Here is a 20663-nt window from a genome sequence, read left to right on the forward strand (position 1 = left end):
GTGCGCGGACCCCGGCGCGGCCACGACCGTATCAGGTGCCCACCAGTAATGTGCACTTGCACAGCAAATAGAAAGAAGTTACAAATGGCATTCGACGAGGAGAGCTCATTGTAGGTCAGCACATCGTCGCAACATTAAATACCTACTTATTTATTTATGTCCCGGGACAGAATCCCCCGCGGAAACTTGTTTTTCGTGTCCTATGGTGACACATGAACTGAGCAATCGTTATCAGTTTCGACAGAAAAAGAGAGAGCTAGTTTTGCATCTCAGAACGACGAGCTGACAGGAAAAAATTAACCAACAGCAGCAGTGATTTCCAGAAAGTTTTGTTCCAGTTTTGAGGGAAGCGAAATCCAGTCACTGGTGCCGATCAAAGTAAAAGTGCGAAGCCCCAGAAAAGGAAACGAACGCGCCAACCCCGAATCCTACGACGATGACGACGACGAGTTTAGTATTCGGACTATCACCCACCACAGCAGGCCTCAAACTTCTACGGCAGTCCTCCCAATGAATGGAAACGACTGGACTCGGGCCAAACGTGGTTGACAACCAGTTTTTGTTTTTTTGTGTTTCTTTTTGGGAAAGAAACCCACAATAACGACGATGTCCCGGCATCAGTTTTGAAGACTTAAACTTATGAGGGAGGTTGTGCTCTTTCGGGTGACTTTTGCTTTCTTTTTTTTCTTCTAAATTTTGGTTCCCTTTATTTGATCATGCACAACTTTAGATTCTTTTATTTTAATTTTTTTGTTTCATTTTCGAACACAAAATGTTTTGATGGAGTAGTTATTCCTGATCACGTCCTGAAGAGAAAGGACTAGATGACTGCTGGGAATTTATTTTAAGAATTATGGAGGTATATGATTCAAATTTTGTGTTAAATGCATCTCAACGCAATGTGTACGAGAGTTAAAATCCAATTAATAATGAAAATCAACGAACGATGTTCAAAATAAACTTAAGTTATTAATAGTTGATTACACGTTAACTTGCGCTGAAGTTTATTTAGTCACACCCACTCAAATCGAGCTGGATTTTCACCTGCTGAGAAACAGATGGTCACTTTCGATTGCTGACAAAATTGTTAAAGTGGTTGAGCATAAATTTATCAGTATCGATAAATTTTTGTTGTTCTTTTTTTTTAATTTAGTTTGCTTGCTATTTCAGATACCTCCTCCACATATGAAAAAGAATATTTTCAGGCTTCAGTTTGCTAGATTTAGCTTATTTTATTTGATTTTCATTGCTCACAAATCATACAAAATTATTTCAATACGATTTACACCCAAAATTGAGCCATTACCCCAATCATGAGCTCTCAATATTTCAAAATCATTGGCATAAAATGTGAACGCCAGCGGCGATGATTCGATTTGAGACCGCCGGCATTTAACTCCCAGCGCAACCGCATTGCGTATGACTGAAAGAATCAAAATAAAGGGTGATACGGTCAAAATTTGGTCAATATCAACTTGACGTATTTCTTTCAATTTTGCATTTAAAAAATCTAAACACCCCTCATTTTGAAGGTGTGTGTGTGTGTGTAGATTGTTGCTCCTATTTTGATTTTGGAAATCACTCTTCAGTTGTCAAAATGCCGTCCAAGGAAGAAGAGCAGCGTATCAAAATTTTGCTCGCGCATCGCGAAAATCCGTGCTACTCGCACGCAAAGCTGGCAAAATCGCTAAAAGTTGCCAAATCAACCGTTACAAATGTAATTAAAGTGTTTGGGGAACGTTTGTCGACAGCCAGGAAGTCTGGATCGGGAGGAAATCGAAAACCGGAAGCCGCTGAGACGACAAAGAGAGTTGCCGGTAGTTTCAAGCGAAACCCTAACCTCTCTCTCCGTCGCAAATAAGCTGGGTGTATCGTCTACAACCGTGCATCGAGCCAAAAAACTAGCCGGACTATCGACTTACAAGAAGGTAGTGACTCCAAATCGCGATGATAAACAAAATACGACGGCCAAAGTACGATCCCGGAGGATAAGGAGCATAAGGAAAACTACAGAGAATTTCCTTGTTTCAAATCACTGGCAAACAACCACGGCCAAGCTGCCCAGCTGTAAGCAGCTGTTCGTGTGTATGTTAGCAGGCAGCAGGGAAGCAAAAGATAGTTTCTCGTTTCCAATTCCCTTTCCCATCATAAGAAAATACTGGCCAAACGCCAAAAACAACCAGCCAAAAACACCGAAAATCGGCAATCGGCATCGGCAGTTTACCAAATTAGGATTCGATTCGTTCTTTGCGAGATCGATCTTTTGAACTCAATTTTAGCCTGGGAAAAATCGATTAAATCGGTTTATTTGCGATCCGATCTTTCAATCTTTAGAAGCTCCACATATAAAGTAGCTCCATAATATATACTAATATAATCGAGACCAACCTAACACATGGAATGCCTTAATCACGAATTGAACATTGATGATGGTTTCGAAAAAAAATAATGGCAAATCATTTATCTTCATTTTCCGTTACATTTTTTTGGTTTATTTGTCTGGCATTTGCTCAGATTTGCCCGGTTTTTGAAATTGAAAATTAAAAAAAAACTGCCTGAATTTTGACAGGTTTTTCAGATAAATTTTCCGGCCTGGCTACCTGCAAAAAATATTCTGGAATGCTTACTTTACTCTTGAGGAAAACTTAAACTTTCAGCAAAAAATATTATTCAGTGTTTTTCATTTCTCTTGAGCTAATTATCCTTCAGATAATTTTGTGCGATCAAAATGGAGCTCTGAACGTACCTTTTCAGCTTGCTGATAAGTCAATTTTTAAACATTTGGCGTATTTTTCCTATTTAAAATTAACCACCGTTTTGAATCATTACATTCCTCAAATAAATTGTTTAATCCTCTTTTCTTAAACAATTTGGATGCTTGAAAAAATTAATTTTAGCCTTTCAGATGATAGCTAAATGCGTTGCCTTTTCGATCAGGAGTGAAAAACTAAATTATATCAAGATGAGATATTTTGATACTATTTTTTTCCTATCTACCATCAAGACGCCATTTACCGCCCAGTTAAGCGGTTTTTCAACTTCAAACATGTGTAATAAAAAAACGACGGCAGATTTTTATTCGCTTTCTTTTCCAATACTTCCCAAAACTGCTCTACTTTAAATAAAAAATTTAGTGGAATGCGAAAAATTTACGCTTTTCAAAATAATTAACTAAACTTTGGCGTGTTCAACTGGCCCTATTACCGCCCACTCGACTTTTTCGGGTATCGATAATGTTTTCTCAAGGAAAAACTATCTAAACAACACGGAAACTGTTCTTTTTAGTATTTTCCATACCACGAGCTGTCTAAACCATATTTTGGCTCTTTAGAGAATACATTTTGTGAATTTTTTTCCGCAAATTTAGTACAAATTTTAACAAAGTGCATTGACTGACAAAATGATGATTCCCGGCAAACAACCTCAAGTAACCGGTTACTTTCAGCGATAAAACATCATTTTCTAACATAATCAAACTAAATGCTTCTTACAATTTACACGTTTGACACAATACATGCGTTAAAAGCAAAGAAATTGTGCGTGACCGGTCATTAGGAACCCACACTTTTTTTTATACACCAATTACCGCCCATCACTAAACGCTTCAAAAAACAACAACTATTGAAAAAATCGAAAATTTTTTGATGCAAATCCATTCTACGAAAATAAAACTATCGTTTCAAGTCGATTTTAGGTCCAATAGGTACTATCTAGTAAACAAAAACCCTTTTTGCCCTAGGAGTACAGTAATGCTTAGTTCGCTAACAGGCGTCGAATTCAATAATTTGACCGGAAACGAAAAACCAAATATTTTATTTTTGGCTATAGTTAGCATAATTAAGTGATGTTTTTTCAGTGAAATGGTCGAACAATGATGCCGACACAGAAAACAGGTCTTATATTTGGAGAAAACATCCCAGTTTTTTCAAAATACACACAAAAGGGTGATTTTGGGCGGTAAATGGTGACTGGGCGGTGAATGGCGTCTTGATGGTAAATGAGTTATTATTCAGTACCCGTAGGATGTTTAAATATCTCAAATTATATCAAAAAATCTATGCGATCATAGCTAAATTATATCAATTTTAGATATGCTCCTTTCGAGATAATTTTTTTATTTTATTTTAATTTTAAAGATCGATCCTTCTTATCCGATTTTTTAGGTGGATCGATCCTGGAACCATTCAGCTGATTCGATCTTGGGTATCGATCTTTTCCAGAAGATCGAACAATCCTAGTACCAAACATTGTTTTAAGGTGCAGGAAGGTATTTGTAATAAATTGATTGGAAGATTTATCCGAATTTCCAAATCAGAAAGAAAAACAACAGCGATTTTCCAAAAACTAGTTTTCTCAAAAAACAAATAAATTAATTAATTTGTTTTTTTCAAGCTTTTTTTTATTCATTCCGGAGATTTTGAGAATCTTGCGGAATTTTGATTCCTGCACCATCCTTATAACTGCATTGCTTCCATGGCAATAAAATCGACACCGAAAAAAAAAGAACTTTCATCAAAAGCTCAAGTAATCGAAAGTTCCATAGAAGCTTATTCAGCCTTGAATTAAGCATCCATTTCCTATAACATTTTACTCGGCTCACGATTTAACTTTCATCGAAACTTTCGAGTCTCATATAGTCGAAACTCGGTAGAAGGCTGCGCAGCATTTAAATGAGACCACAATAAAACAGTATTTCTAGACAAATAGAGCGTTCATTTAATATTTACATTTCCTCAAATGAATGTTTTAATATTGCTTCTGCTCTTTGTGAAAATTATACTTAAGAAATTTGGATGCTTGAAAAGTTGAACTTGAGCCTTCCAGATGCTCGATGAACACGTTACCTGCGTGCTATGAACTGTGTTCAGCCAAGGAATTGATGGTATAACAAATACCAGCGTACAAACAATTCCGTAGCCTTTACTAAATTAGCATTTTGACAAGTGAACTAACCTAAAATGGTTGAATTGTTATTTTGTTTATGAAATGTCATATTCACTCAACCAAAGTCATGAGAAGTTAAACATCCTAATGTTGAATTTGAAAACTTTTTTTTTTCATTGTTCATACATTAGATATTCATTGTTCATACATTTGGTATTCAAATATATGAGCTTTCCTGTCGTTTTTCACTACTATTTTATTCTGTAATGTATTCACTTTTATAGAAACTTACTGAACTGTACGCTATTATAGTTTATAAAGAAAGCAAGAAGTAGGTTTTTCTAAGTTTTAATTAAACACACGCTTAACTTAAAATATTTACAATTGTATGTGGGATATCACATATTCCAGCATAAAGCAGTTCTCACGCGGCACTTTTAACAAAAATTTAAAAAATCGATCTTGAAGAGATCGATCCTTTTGCTTCGATGTTTTAGATGGATCGATCCTGGAACCATTTAGCTGAATCGATTGGGAATCGATCTTTTCCAGAAGGAACACACAAAAAAAGCATATTAAAACTACTAAATACGTGGTGGAACAACCATATTTTTGAGTCAAATATGTTTTGTTGTTTATAAAACCTTATGCATAGCTATTTTACCAAGTGCTCAATTTGGCTGCGTATAGTAAACTCGACTTCGTTTTAGTAAAATTGTCAATGAAATGATGCATTGTTTTACTTCGTGCCTAGTAAAATTGATATGTTTCTTGATGAAACTAGTATGTGTTATGATAAAGATTAGGAGGAGCGAATAGCTTAATTTAAATAGTAAAATTACTATGTATGTTTGTTTGTTTATTTGCATGCATGCATTATGACTTCCTGTAAAACATTGAAATTCACACTTCCGACATACGTCGGTCAATGTTAGTGTGTTCTCCCGATGCTCTGGAAAGATTTTTTCAAAGTTATGAAACTTGAAAGCAGCTCCAAATTTGTTTGTTTACTCGCGGGTTTGATGATTAATGATCCTGAATAAGTATAAACAACAAGAATGTTTTCCATAGTAAAATTATCATACGCACTGATGTTTTTGAGTCAAATATGTTTTGTTCTCAAAAGTACCATGTGCGTAGTATTTTGTTGATATGAATTGGTGCCACAATGTCTAAATTACTATGCGGACGCTAGTAGTAATAGAAATTATGATGAATTCATCATAACCATAGTATTTTCGACAACAAACATTGACATTTATCGAAAATTATCAGATACATAGTAATTTCAATAATGTTTCATGTGCACTTTTACAAAATTGATGTTATTATTTGCGTGATTGAAAATACTATAACGCAGAAATGGTAAAATTATCATGACAACGTCTTTGGAATAGCAACGCAATTTTTTTCCGTGTATAGATATAAAAATGAATTTCTGTCTGTCGATCTGTCTGTCTTTTTCCTTTAGGTTGATGTCATGCTGAGGCGAAAAGTATCGCTTTGCGTTGTAAATTCCAATAAGAAAGCAATGCAACGCATTGGTATGTCATACTGGCGCGCCATGTCGCTTTGAAGTTCACTACAAATCATCACTTCGTTACATCTGATAATGCTTGGAATCGTCTCCTTTCTTTCGGGAGCCATTAAAAACTCATCAGATCATGACACGGATTGCAAGAATGCCGAAACTTAAACCGATAAAATTCCTTTTTTTGTCGGAACTAAGAATTCATGAAAACTTTCTTGCCGATAAAGATATTTTTTATTTATTATTACAATTTCGCACGGATCTGCGAAATATAACCCGGAATCACTACTTCAAACCGAGAAAAAAACAATATTCCCATTGGATTTTCTACTTGTCGCGCTACAAAACACCCTGGCATCAGCTTTGTCGCGCTTTCCAAAGCACTCAGTATAACGGGTCTGCGCTTACACAGCTAGAGAACTAATCAAGCTAATGGAACCAAATTTGACATGGGAGGGTTGTGGAATACGAGAAAGGGTTTTATGATTATTTCAGACCTCTCCCTCCATTCAGTGGGGATACAGGAAGGCAATGGTCCGAAAATCAATCAAAACAAACACTCAGGATGCGTTTCCTGTTGGAAACATTCCGATTGTATAATGGGATAGCGCCTCTCGCTACTGCTTCGCCTGGCTGGTATGCAATCTCGATCAGCGCTCCTATCAGCTATGCAAACCGAGTCGCATCATTCAGAATCATCGGTTCAGCAAACATCGCATATCGGAGATGAGTGAGATACAAACTGATCCATTCTGAATGTAGCTCACTCAGTATCTGCCTGAATTATATGAAATTCAAAATTATTTTTTGCAGGACGAGAAAAATCAAACAGTTGTGCGGGACACCATAAATTCTCAGTAGTTCTAACGTGACGTACGACATTTTAATAAGAGAACTTGTAAAAATTGAAAAACACGGCGAAAGTGAACATCTTTCCCTCACAAACACAACTGCAATTTATTTTGATCATACTGAGGTAAAAAAACGTTATAACAACAAATAAATTTATTAATTTGCTTTATATCAAATCAAACAAAATACGCTAATGATCGGCTTCATGTATCATTCATTCACTGCCTGATCCATTCACTCCTGATCGAAGACCAACAAGATTCGCCATATGCATTGCGCATTGGTGATATTCCAATTTGATGATGGTGCTGCACTGTTTTGACAGCAAGCATCGTGCGAGGTGATCTGTATTTTAGCGATGAATTGAACGATCGATGATCGGGTAGGTCCAGTAGCAATCAATAACGAAACCCGACCGCTGTACGTTCAGGTGCGAAGTGCAATCAGAAACATTCATTGAAAATGAGTGATATTCAGAACACTGCAGGAAGGAAGGAGGGGACTTTCATACCGTTTTTATTGCATAACTTGAAAACTATTCGAGTAAATGGAACCAAAATTGGCATGGAAGGGTACTTGGGTACGATTAATAGTTCTATGAATATTTGGTACCTACCCCTCCCTCCTTTCAGTGAGGAGACAGATAGTTGGAAGGGGTCTCCTTTACAATTTTCAGCATTACTGGAAAAAAATCAAGCAAATGGAACCAAATTTGGCGTGGGAAGGTATTTGATTACGAGAAACGTTTCTACGATATTTTGAGAACCCTCTGTTCTTGCAGTCGGAAAATCTTAAGGGAGAAGGGTGCATCCTTACAATTTTTTGACATCACTCAGGAACTTACACATTAAATAGAACTACATTTGGCTTGAGAGGGTATTTCAGAACAAGGAATGTTTCTGTGAATATTTGGTACTACTGGCTCCTTCCAGTGCACAGTGGTGCAGAACATCAATCTAGCTGTACGAAATTAATAGCGCCCAGGGATGAAGAGATAGACATTTGATGTCTTCAGCAACATTGTTCAGTTTTACAAGGAGCATATTCTAGTATCAAAATTTTTGCCAAGGGGTCCACCGATAGCGAGATAAAAATGCTAACTTTTTTGTTTTTCAAATTAGGGCTTTGATGTCTTCGACAAAGTTGTTTATCTGATCAAAATACATAAGTTTGTTGAATATGTCAAAGTCCTATCACATCACCCTCAGGAGTTACAGTCAAAGTAAAAAAAATCTATTGAAAAAACAGTTTTTTGAACCTGGCACGTTGTAGATTGGATAAAATGGTTCGCTGTCTTTGAAACAAAGTTGTAACAAGCCACGATCTACATTTGTCTCATACATTATGATAGGTTTAGAAGTTGCTGAAGCTCTATAGAAAGCATTTAGTGCATTTTATTGGCAATTTTGGAAGGCTCGTCCATCGAAAAGTGCACATTTTCGCAACATCCCCTTTTTTGTGATTATTGTTGATGATAAGCGGAACCATTTCCATTAGAAATTAGCGCGGAAATCGGTGGAACTTGTAGAGATTTCAATTATTGAAAATACACATTTTATGAAAAAATTACCTATTTTACTTATAGAAAAAAACGTTAAAACATTTAATTGATTAATAAAATGTTGCAGTTTTCTTTTATATAGTTTGTTTGATTTAAAGACATTGAAATTTGATTTTTCAAATCATTTAAACCTAAAAAAAACAAATGGAACTTATCTGTTAAATTTGGTAGAGCACCAAATTGGTATTTGATATTATTTGAATGAATTTTGTCTTTACAATATAACTGCTTCAACTGGTTCCAAGTAACTGTATTCAAGTAACCAATCTTACAAGCAATTCGCTTTTGTCTTTTCATTGAGTCATAATTTTGAATAGAATTTAAATGCTTTTTAATATAAAATATATATATATATAAAAGAAAACTGCAACATTTTATTAATCAATTAAATGTTTTAACGTTTTTTCTATAAGTAAAATAGGTAACTTTTTTATAAAATGTGTTTTTTCAATCAGTCAAATCTCTACTAGTTCCACCGATTTCCCCGCTTATTTCAAATGGTAATGGTTCCGCTTGTCATCAAAAATAATCACAAAAAGGGGATGTTGCGAAAATGTGCACTTTTCGATGGACGAGCCTTCCAAAATTAACAATAAAATGCACTAAATGCTTTCTATAGAGCTTCAGCAACTTCAAAACCAATCATAATGTATGAGACAAATGTAGATCGTGGCTTGTTACAACTTTGTTTCAAAGACAGCGAACCATTTTATCCAATCTACAACGTGTCAGGTTCAAAAAACTGTTTTTTCAATAGATTTTTTTTACTTTGACTGTAACTCCTGAGCGTGATGTGATAGGACTTTGACATATTCAACAAACTTATGTATTTTGATCAGATAAACAACTTTATCGAAGACATCAAAGCCCTAATTTGAGAAACAAAAAAGTTAGCATTTTTATCTCGCTATCGGTGGACCCCTTGGCAAAAATTTTGATACTAGAATATGCTCCTTGTAAAACTGAACAATGTTGCTGAAGACATCAAATGTCTATCTCTTCATCCCTGGGCGCTATTAATTTCGTACAGCTAGATTGATGTTCTGCACCACTGTGCAGTGGGGTGACAGAAAGAAGAGAGGGGGGCTCCTTTACAATTTTTCGCATAACTTGAGAAATAATCGAGCAAATGGACATTTAGATACGTAATATGGTTATTTGCTTGTTTGAGACTTTTTTCTCCTTCAATTGAGGATACTGTTAAGGAAGACGGGAGCTCACATACGATTATTTTGCACAAATCAAGAACTTATCTTACAAATGGATCCAAATATGACATGGGAACAATCATACAATCGAGCAAATGGAACAGAATTTGGCATGAGAGTGTATTTGAATGCACGGAATGTTTGATCTTGATCCTCTCTTTCCAGATATGGGATAAGAATAGCTGTAGCATAATCATTAGCAAATAATCGAGCTGTTCCATTATGTGGTAGGTAAATTACAAAGATTGTTCATATACAGAAAAAAAAAGTAACGGACCAACATTGCTGTCCTTGGGTACATCAATATCAATGTGTCTCCATTCGCTTCTACACACAAAAAAAAAGCATAGTAAAATTACTAAATCCGTGGTTTAAATGAACAACACGCAACCATATTTTTGAGTCAATAATGTTTTGTTCTTGATATTACCATGCACATAGTAATTTTACTTTGTGTTAATTTTGGCTGCGCATAGTAATTTCGACTACGTTCATAGTAAAATTGTCAGTGAAATCATGAGTATTTTTTACATCATGCATGGTAAAATTAATATGTTCAATGTTGAAAATAGTATGTGTTATGATACAAACAAGCATATTAACATGATCCAAATAGTAAAATTACCATGAAGCATGGTATGAATATCTCGTAGCATAATCGATTTTACTAATTATTGTGATATTTTGAGCCCTTTAATTGAAAATGCAATTTTTTTATATTACTTTTTTATTTCATAAGTATAGTGTTTCACTTACATAACTTTTCTTCGTGTGAAGCACAGTACGCCGGGCCGAATCACATCTGATGATTAATTGGAATATTCTGAAAACAAATTTATAAAAATCAATTAGTGGGCAAATTGATATTAATTATTTCAACTTACGCTTGAACCGCTGAATCTCGATTTTTTTTCCATACCGATTTGGGATGTTTCGGAACTCCTTTTGGCCATCGATGATAAACTTCCTGGGTGGGGGTCTGGGACTTGAGCAAGTGCCTCTTGAAATCGAAGTGCCAATGAATAAAATCGGCTTCCGGCTCCAGCACTTCCAGTAGATTTTTTTGCGATTTGAGCCGGGACCGAGAGTTGGCTGGGTGGGAGGCCAGCTTTATGATCACAAATTGATTGTTAAACTAAACACTTACAATTTTACCCGCGCCGGACAGCTTGTTCGCGTTCCTAAATCGCGACGAACGACCGAAAAGAAAACAAAACACATTCAAACGAAGCGCACAATGAAGAATTTACCATGGATATAGTATTTCCGACTTCACAAAAGACGATTACCATGCGCATAGTAATTGCAAGAACACAAATCGAGCAATATCTAAATATCATGCGCATGGTAATTTAGACACGGGAAAATTACTATGAGCTGTCAAAGTTCGCATAGTAAAAATACTATGTTGTAGTTCTTTCAACCAGATTTCTGGTAGAAAATACTAAATCGTGGTAGAAAACACTAGATCGTGGACATTGTAAAATTATCATGATCCTGTGTTTGGAAAACCCATGCAATTTTTTTCCGTGTAGTATTTTCGATCGCTTCGACTTGGTTCCTTTTCGATAAATAGCTACGAAGGATGTCGTTAGCTGTAACATGCGGTGGAGGGTCTCACAGTTCACAGTCACTCTTCAAACTTATTAACTGCTTTTTAATAGATCCGCACTAAAAGTAATAAATGTTTCATAAGCGGTTTGAGATCCTGTTTCATATTTGTAGGGTTGCTACTGGAGTAGCTCAGAGAGGCTTATAAATTAAGTGTTTATACGTGTAATTGCCACTAATCTACTACAGCTCCAGGGAAATTAAACTAAGGAGAATGGAAGGTGGATGTTGATAATTGTTGCAACAATTCCTCATCCGCCACACCCTTTCTTTATTCATTTTTCATTCGAAAGACGGGTGTTTCATTATTTTAAGTTTTAATGGATCTTTAAGTATTTGTGGACCTACTCGATTTATTTACAACGCTCGTTTGGTTTTATTTATTTTTAGGTAATAATACATTGAAAAAAAACATAAACTTAAATGCATAATTGACAGTAGCGTTTGTATAGTTAATAATCTTCCTTAAAATACTATTATGGGGCTTCTACTAGAAATAAAAATTCAACAAAGAATAAAATCTATCTAATGTTCCTCCATAAAACCACTAACGCCTTTTGTGGACTTTTCTCTTCCCGACCGACCGAAAATAAAAGTGCCGGGAGGAAACCAGCCGTAAAGAAATAAACATTAATTAGTGCATTTATCATCTCTCCGGCTCCGGTTGTTGGTTCTGCTGGACCTCACAAAGGGCCGACGACGGCCATCTTCCCATCTTCCCGAAGCCGCAGTTGGCCGCAGCAGCAGAACCAGCAAGCAACAAATAGTGCCAGTGCCAGTGTAATAGAGTTGTGTGGTGTGATACCGACCCTAGAAAGGGGTAAAAAACTAGCTGGATAGCTAGCTAGAAGTGAAGCTACAGTACCATACAGGAAAATATTTCAACTTGCTGATGCCGGAAGAAAAGAGCTATCATCTTCAGAAGACGAACCGCAAGGGGTAAGGGGCGGCCGCCCAATCCCGATCACCCGGCCACCCTTTTTACCCTCTCTCTCTCTTGTCTTGTTGGAAAGAAGACCAGCTTTGGATTAAGGCAGGCACCACGTGGAAGAAAGTGGAACAACACACGGGTTCGGTTCCGGCTCGTGCATCGAAGTGTGTTTTGGGAAGTGCAAACAAAACCAAACACCCGAAATTCTAGTTGTGTTGAAAAAGGTTGAACAGAACCTTGTGTTGTGGAAGCTGCCCAGATAGATCTCGATCTCGATTCGTTTGGAACAAAAAAAAACGAGAAGGGCGGACTCACTCAGAATGTCTCGATTGGCGGACTATTTTGTTATCGTTGGATACGATCATGAAAAAGAACGTAAGTACACATTCTTGTTTTTTTTTCTATTTCTACTACGCTATCCCGCGTGCTCTCAATTATCACTTTGTGGTTAGTGTATTGGTATGATACATATTGGGTGAAGTAGACTTACTGAATGCTACTTACTTGTGCACTTCGTTTAATGTGATTAATATAATTGTTGAACACTAGGTGGTATATTGGAGTGATTAGTCAGATATGAAAGCATTCAGGAAACATTAATCATAGGGGTCCTGCATACACGCTTGAAAACAACACACCGAAGCTCGCTGTTCGGTAAATTTCATTTCATTCCAACGGTAATGCAAATGTTATGTTCGAAAAATTGATTTTAATTTTGAAAAAAATCAATCACATATTGTACTTCAATTATTAATAAACGACGACTAACATATACACTAGTACGTGATAAAATAAAGTACGCGCTTGCTATCAAAATTTTCAAATCACTGTATCTTTTTTGGCATACGGAATATCAATTCAAAATATTCTGATGTATTTCTAATACACTAATGACTGGTAAAAATATTTGGAAAAAAATTATTATGAGGTCCTTGGAGCCAAAGGGGTATAAGTGCATAAAAGCTTATTCCGAGAAAACACGCTTTTGAGTTGTTGTGTTTGGTCATTTTCCATGCATTTTTCAAAAATTTGTATTTTTCTTTTGAACGTTAAAGTATGTAAATAAACTTCAAAAAATCTGAAAAAATCACAAAGTATACTTTGAAATATGAAGAATCGTATGGCATTATTAATTCAAAATCGAACATCTTGTCACTTATACCCCTTTGGCTCTGAGGACCTCATATGTTCCTCACACTTAGGCGTGAGAATTGACAGATCGCTGTTTCTCTGCATAGAATATTGTTGCGGCTTCTTATATGTGAGAAAGGATTAAATTCCCTGCAAACCCCGTCGAAACTTACACAGCAATATCCTATACAGGGTTGCTAGCGAACCGGGAAAAACTTTGGAATTTCATCACGTTACCGGGAAACCGGGAAAGAACCGGGAATTTCGGCACCTCACAGGGAAAATTGACATGTTCTAAATTTTTGCACGTAATTATTTCAAAAATTGTTCAATAATTTGAGAGAATTTTTCAAGTTTCAATATAGATTTATCTCATAAACGCTTATTTTCGTTCATTAGTAAACAAACGAAGTTTGAATCGCTTTTTTAACTAATTGCGGAGAAATATGAGTTATCTCATTATTTTGCCCTCCGCAAGTGTGTTACACTTACAAGTATAACTCAAATGATATAAATTTAATAATGAAACTATGATCGCCAAAACTAAACACAAAACTAACTACAGTCGAACCTGGTTAAGTAAGAGTCCAAAGGAGTGCACTTTTTTTCTCGCTAAAAGAGGTTTCTAACGTAACCAGTAGGGTGTCCCAAAATTGCATAACTTCTGGGAATCTGGGGGCTCACCCTCCAAATGGTAGATTAGGATGTGCAGAACAAACTTTTGTATGGAGCCGACTAATAAAAATCATGTTTAGAGGTTCCGCAAGCGCGATCTTTAAAAAAAGTCCACTTTCAAAAGATTCGATTTTAAATAAATTCTGGGTCCAAAAATTTTCATAAAATTTATATATTTTATATTTTTTAAATTTTGTTTGAGTTAAAAACTACACGTGAAAAATACAAAAAGAACCAAATTTGTATCAAAATGTAAAACTAGCAAGCTATTTTCAAGAAAAAAAAATTTTTTGGTTTAAAAATTTCGAATTCAACTGACCAAAATGTGTACCAAGCGTAAAATATTTTTGATACCAATGCCATCAGAAGATGCGGATTTTTGTGTACTTAATCTTTACTGAACAAAACATGTGGTTTGTATCAACGTGTGAACAGCTATTCACGATTTAATGCTTTACAAAAATCACAATTTAGGATATTTTTTATTTAATTTATCAAATTTGTCTTAATAAATACATACTTTAAAATCAAAATACTTGCTAAAAAAGACTTTAATGGTTTAAGGGAGTCATCAGAAGGCCATATGCCGAATTTGAGCAGAATCGGACAACAGGAAGGGGTGCACTGAATCTCAAGTGTGAAAGGGATTCTGAGACAAAGTGTTCAAAAGAAGCATAAAAAACTGGTTTTTCATCATACATTTTGGTCTTTACCAATCGATTGCTTGATTATGAAGGATTTATTAAAATTTCAATTAAGACTAACATTTCACTTGAAGACTGCAACTCGATTGGACTTAAAACAAAAAAGTTATGGCTGTTCCAAGATTGAATTTTTGTGGCAAATTGTCGTTTAACACACAATGAGTACTTTTTACTCATTGCGTTTTACTGGACAATTTGTAACCAAAATACAATCTTTGAACAGCCATAACTTTTTTGTTTTAAGTCCAATCGAGTTGCAGTCTTCAGGTGAAATGTTAGTCTTAATTGAAATTTTAATAAAACTTACATTATCAAGCAATCGATTGAAAAAGACAAAAATGTATGATGAAAAACCAGTTTTTTATGCTTCTTTAGAACACTATGTCTCAGAATCCCTTTCACACTTGAGATTCAGTGCAACCCCTTCCTGTTGTCCGATTCTGCTCAAATTCGGCATATGGCCTTCTGATGACTCCCTTAAACCATCAAAGTCTTTTTTTGCAAGTATTTTGATTTTAAAGTAGGTATTTATTAAGACAAATTTGATAAATTAAATAAAAAATATCCTAAATTGTGATTTTTGTAAAGCATTAAATCGTGAATAGCTGTTCACACGTTGATACAAACCACATGTTTTGTTCAGTAAAGATTAAGTACACAAAAATCCGCATCTTCTGATGGCATTGGTATCAAAAATATTTTACGCTTGGTACACATTTTGGTCAGTTGAATTCGAAATTTTTAAACCAAAAATTTTTTTTTCTTGAAAATAGCTTGCTAGTTTTACATTTTGATACAAATTTGGTTCTTTTTGTATGTTTTCCGTGTAGTTTTTAACTCAAACAAAATTTAAAAAATATAAAATATATAAATTTTATGAAAATTTTTGGACCCAGAATTTATTTAAAATCGAATCTTTTGAAAGTGGACTTTTTTTAAAGATCGCGCTTGCGGAACCTCTAAACATGATTTTTATTAGTCGGCTCCATACAAAAGTTTGTTCTGCACATCCTAATCTACCATTTGGAGGGTGAGCCCCCAGATTCCCAGAAGTTATGCAATTTTGCTACACCCTAGTAACCAGGTTCTCTTTTATAGAGGGTCAGCAACATACAAATGCCTGAAAGTGATCTAGAAATACAACTATTCAATATGTATTTGATAAAAATCCACCTGACACCAGTTGATGCATCAGTTCGAAGTTTTTTGAGTAAGTTTCAATATGGTACAAAAGTGTTATTTTCGCTAATTTCCTGGCCTAGTCAGGAAAACGACTCTAGCTTATAGAGGTATTACACTCTCACTTGAAGAGGTTTTGTGTTTGGCAAAGCTTGAGATTTGATGTTTTCTCTCACTATAGAGGTTTCTTACCAGTTTTAGTTTGGACGTCAAATTATTCAGTGTTCAATAAACATATTTCATAAATTAACGAATAGATGCCCAGTTCCTTAGATTTGTTTAAAAAAAATCATGAAAACCTGTCTATTTGATCTCATAAACGCTAACCGGTTAACAAGTTTTGGGATACAATTATTAGAAATTTTAAGCCTTTTATATGAGGCTCTCTGACAAAATGGTCGATTTTAAGTTAATGATGGTACATGATTATTCATATTTTAAACTTTATTCTATGATTTTTTCAGATTTTGAGAAAAATTTTACATAACGTTCGAAAGAAAAATCCAAATTTTCGAAAAATATAGGGAAAATGACTAAACACAAAAAAATAAAGCTGTATTTTCTCCAAATAACCTATTTATTATGCACTTATACCCCTTTGGCTCCAAGGACCTCATATTGATTTTTTATATTCGTCATGATTTTCTTTTCCAAAAAGTGTATAATAAATATCGGGAAAACCATCAGTTATAACCGGGAAAATACCTTGGAAAAACCTGGAAAAACTTTGGAATTTAAAAACGAAAAATCGCTAGCAACCCAGCCTGTAACTTAAAGGAGCAGGACATTTACCGCAATTTTACAGGTCGAAAAACAAATTACGTAACATTTGATTTTTAGTGTACAACTTTTTTACAGGACATTTGCTGTAATAATAAATTAATCTTCGTTATCTTTTAAGGAAAACAATTTAAAATTACAGGTTTTGTTAATTAGAGGTTGATTTATTTTAAAGGTTGCAGTTTCAGTGACACGTAATAGTCAAAAAAATTTTCTGTGTAGGATTTTATTATTTCTCGCGTGAGCTTTCATTACGTTGTATGAAACAATATGTAAACAAACAGTTTTATTACTAAAAAAAAAATCAAAAACTGACATAAACTAGTCGTAACTTCGCAACGCATTTAGAATATTTGTAGCCTGGACAATATATTGTAAGGCTATGAACATTTAGTATCCGGGCAGTTACAAACGTGGGTATTTTAAAAACTATTCATTTGATCGAAAAACTTCCTATGGAGGAAATGAAGGCATTAATATGCCATTAAATATAAAAATATAAAAACAATATTTATCAATGCTTTCAAGAAATACTCTTACTTTTTCATAAAATCTGTTTTTTATCTTTGCACACTTTTTCAGTCATGTATTGATCTATTATTATTACCTCAAAAGCAAAACCTTTGCAAAATCATCATCACAAACTAAGGCTGGAACAAATATCAATTTCTTCTTTTATCACCCCCCCCCCCCCCCCCTTCGAAATTTCCAATAAACCCGAAGGGGGGAATAAATAAAGTTTGAAGTATTTTATGTAATTTTCGACAAAATATTCAAATATCCGAATGATTACAAGACCAAAATACAAATTTTGGAAGATGAAAGTTTTTTCACCTTTTGTATTCTTGATTTTATTGAATTATCCGATAAAAAATTACTTGTTTTATAGGTTTTGTGCAATGATATAGTATGCAATTTAGTTGCATACAAGCTTTCGTGCAATTTATTCCAATTTTTTGGTTTTTCGTATTATTTTCAGTGGACACTGAAATTATATTTTACGTTTTAAAATTACACACTAAATCTAAATTTTAATTTAAACTTAAAATTGACTGGTCATCGTCTAAACTATGTATTTTGGTTTTGGACAGTTTGTTTTGTTTTGCGTTTAGATTTGTTGGTCAGTGTCTGTGTTAACTTGGATATTATTGGGTCATAAGTGGTCTAAAAATTTAGGGAATCTCTCTGCCTATTAACGACAATATCGTTTCTTCTCAACTTTATAAAGAACGTTTCGGCAGCTATCCTAGCTTTGTATCCAGTAACTCTCTCTTATATTTTTGTATTTTCCAAATAGAAAATGTGGCCAGTTTGTAGACAGTGCTGAGCTAAACCTATGCTTATTTGTTTTGTGGATACATTTGTTTTATGTTGTTTTAATCGTTTTTCTAGAAATTGGCTCCTATATACGATTTCTTACATTCTCCACACTTTAGGTCATAAACAACATTTATGTTTTTGTTCTTCGGTTCTTCACAAAAACCAAAGACAAAATACCAAAGAACAAAAACATAAATGTTGGGTAAAAGGGGCAAATAAGTCGAATTGGTGGCTCCCGCGTAAGTTTAAAATGCTGTAAATTACTGAAAATCAGATGAAAACCCCACAATATGGGTATTGGGTTAAGGAGTCGAATTTGGTATTCCGGCGCCATCTTAAAATCCAAGATGGCGGCTTCGGCTTTTCTTTTCAAACCTGTAAATTATTGAAAATCGCTTAAACCCCCATAATATGGGTAATAGTTGAAAGGGCTAAACTAGAAGAACTCGAATTTCACTATCTGACGCCATCTTGAAATCTAACATGGCGGCTTCGGCAAAACCTAAAATGCTGTAAATGATTAAAAATTGCATAAAACCCCCACAATATGGATATTGGGTGGAAGGGATAAACTAGAAGAGGTCAAATTTCACGATCTGACGCTACCTTGAAATCCAGTTCTGCTGCTTTTCAAAATGCTGTAGGTCTCTGAAAATCGAATAGAACTCCCACAATATAGATGTTGGGTGAAAAGGCTAAACAAGTAGAAGTCAAATTTCGCTTTCTGACGTCATCTGGAAATCAAAGATGACGTCTTCCGCTAAACTTGAAAATGCTGTAAATCACTGAAAATCGCATGAAATTTGAGATTTTCAATCATTTACAGATCAGAAGTCAACATTTTGGGTGGCGTAAGTTAGCGAAATTTAAAATTTACGCGGTAAGCCCTTTCACCCAATGCCCATATTGTGGGGGTTTCATGTGATTTTTAGTCGTTTACAGCATTTTTGAGTAAATCGAGAGCCGCCATATTGGATTTTTATGATGGCGTCAGAAAGCGAAATTCGACTTTTTTCAGTTTAGCCCTTTCACCAAATATTCATATTGTGTGGCTTTCATGCTATTTTTAGTGATTTATAGCATTTTATAGTTCAGCGGAAGTCGCCATCTTGAATTTCAAGATAGCGTTATTCGACTTTTTCTTATTTTGCCCTTTCACCCAATACTCACATTGTGGGAGTTTCATGCGATTTTAAACTATTTACAGCATTTTAAAGTTCAACGGCAGTCGCCGGGATTCAAGATGGCGTAAAATAGCGGAATTCGACTTTTTCTAGTTAAGCTCTTTCACTCAATACCCATATTGTGGGGGTTTCATGCGATGTTAAGTCCTTTAGAACATTTTAAAGTTAAGCGGAAGCCGCCATATTGGATTTCAAGACGGCGCCATTCAACGAAATTCAACTTCAACTCATTCTACCGAACATTCACAACCAATCCCTTATTTATTTCATTTAAAAACTGTGTCCATATTTACTGTACTAATGATTAATAACTCAGAAATGAGGCACTCATCCTAAGCGTGTCATCGGTTGGCTTGCGAGAGAAATGTCAAATTTTAGCTACATGTCCATAAAACCGTTTTCAAACTAATTAGCCATTATTAAAGCTATTAAGCATTGAATTGACTAACGCCATGTTGGCTGCAAAATCGAAGGGCACAAAATGACGCCATGTTGATGGATTCATAATGTCAAGTATACGAAAATATTTTTGCAAGCCAATTTTCAATCAATTCCATTGTTTGCGAAGTCATTATGTCATGTTTTACAATTATATTTATTAAGAAATGTTTTTCGTGGATTTTTTAATTTTTTTTTTCCCGTAAAAATAAATATTTTATTAAAAATTCCTTATTCTAAAGATTTGACAAGGCGCATTTATTTTAAGGTACTATTTCATACCCAATTCACCTAAAATGTCGGCTGGAATAAGAAACGATGCTCATATTTTGGTTAAAACATTGTTTTTTTCATTTTTTCAGATCAGACCTTAAAAACGCAATTACCTTACATCAATTCTCATGGTGCAATATTAAATTAAAATTCAATTTTGAAAAATATTAAATTTGATTTCCAGTGATGATTTTGTATTTCTGTTCTGAATGTTGAAAATTACTTCTTTGAACTGAAGGCCACTCCTGTAAAAAAATCGCTTAAAACATAATTAATGCTGATATGCCTAGTAGATAGGATTGTTCAAACATGGCCAAAGCACAAGAAATTAAAGGTAAAGTGATGGAAAAGTTACTCCAAATTGCCACACCAAATTTAATCAACGGCTCGGGGTACCGGGA

General features: G+C 34.8%; 1 protein-coding gene across 3 annotated transcripts in view; it reads left to right on the top strand.

Moving 5' to 3' along the window:
* The window catches only part of LOC129750658 (myotubularin-related protein 13), a 63733-nt gene that overhangs the window by 8835 nt on the left and 34235 nt on the right, over positions 1 to 20663 (top strand). The window contains exon 2 of one of the 3 annotated variants that reach the window (XM_055745663.1): positions 12142 to 12953. In XM_055745663.1, the coding sequence (XP_055601638.1) occupies positions 12899 to 12953 (55 nt within the window). In that variant the 5' untranslated portion in view covers positions 12142 to 12898. The remainder of the gene's footprint in view (positions 1 to 12141; positions 12954 to 20663) is intronic. The other 2 variants (XM_055745662.1, XM_055745664.1) reach the window with 2 other exon arrangements.

Source organism: Uranotaenia lowii, chromosome 3 (genome assembly GCF_029784155.1).
Source record: "Uranotaenia lowii strain MFRU-FL chromosome 3, ASM2978415v1, whole genome shotgun sequence".
Taxonomy (NCBI): Eukaryota; Metazoa; Arthropoda; class Insecta; order Diptera; family Culicidae; genus Uranotaenia; species Uranotaenia lowii.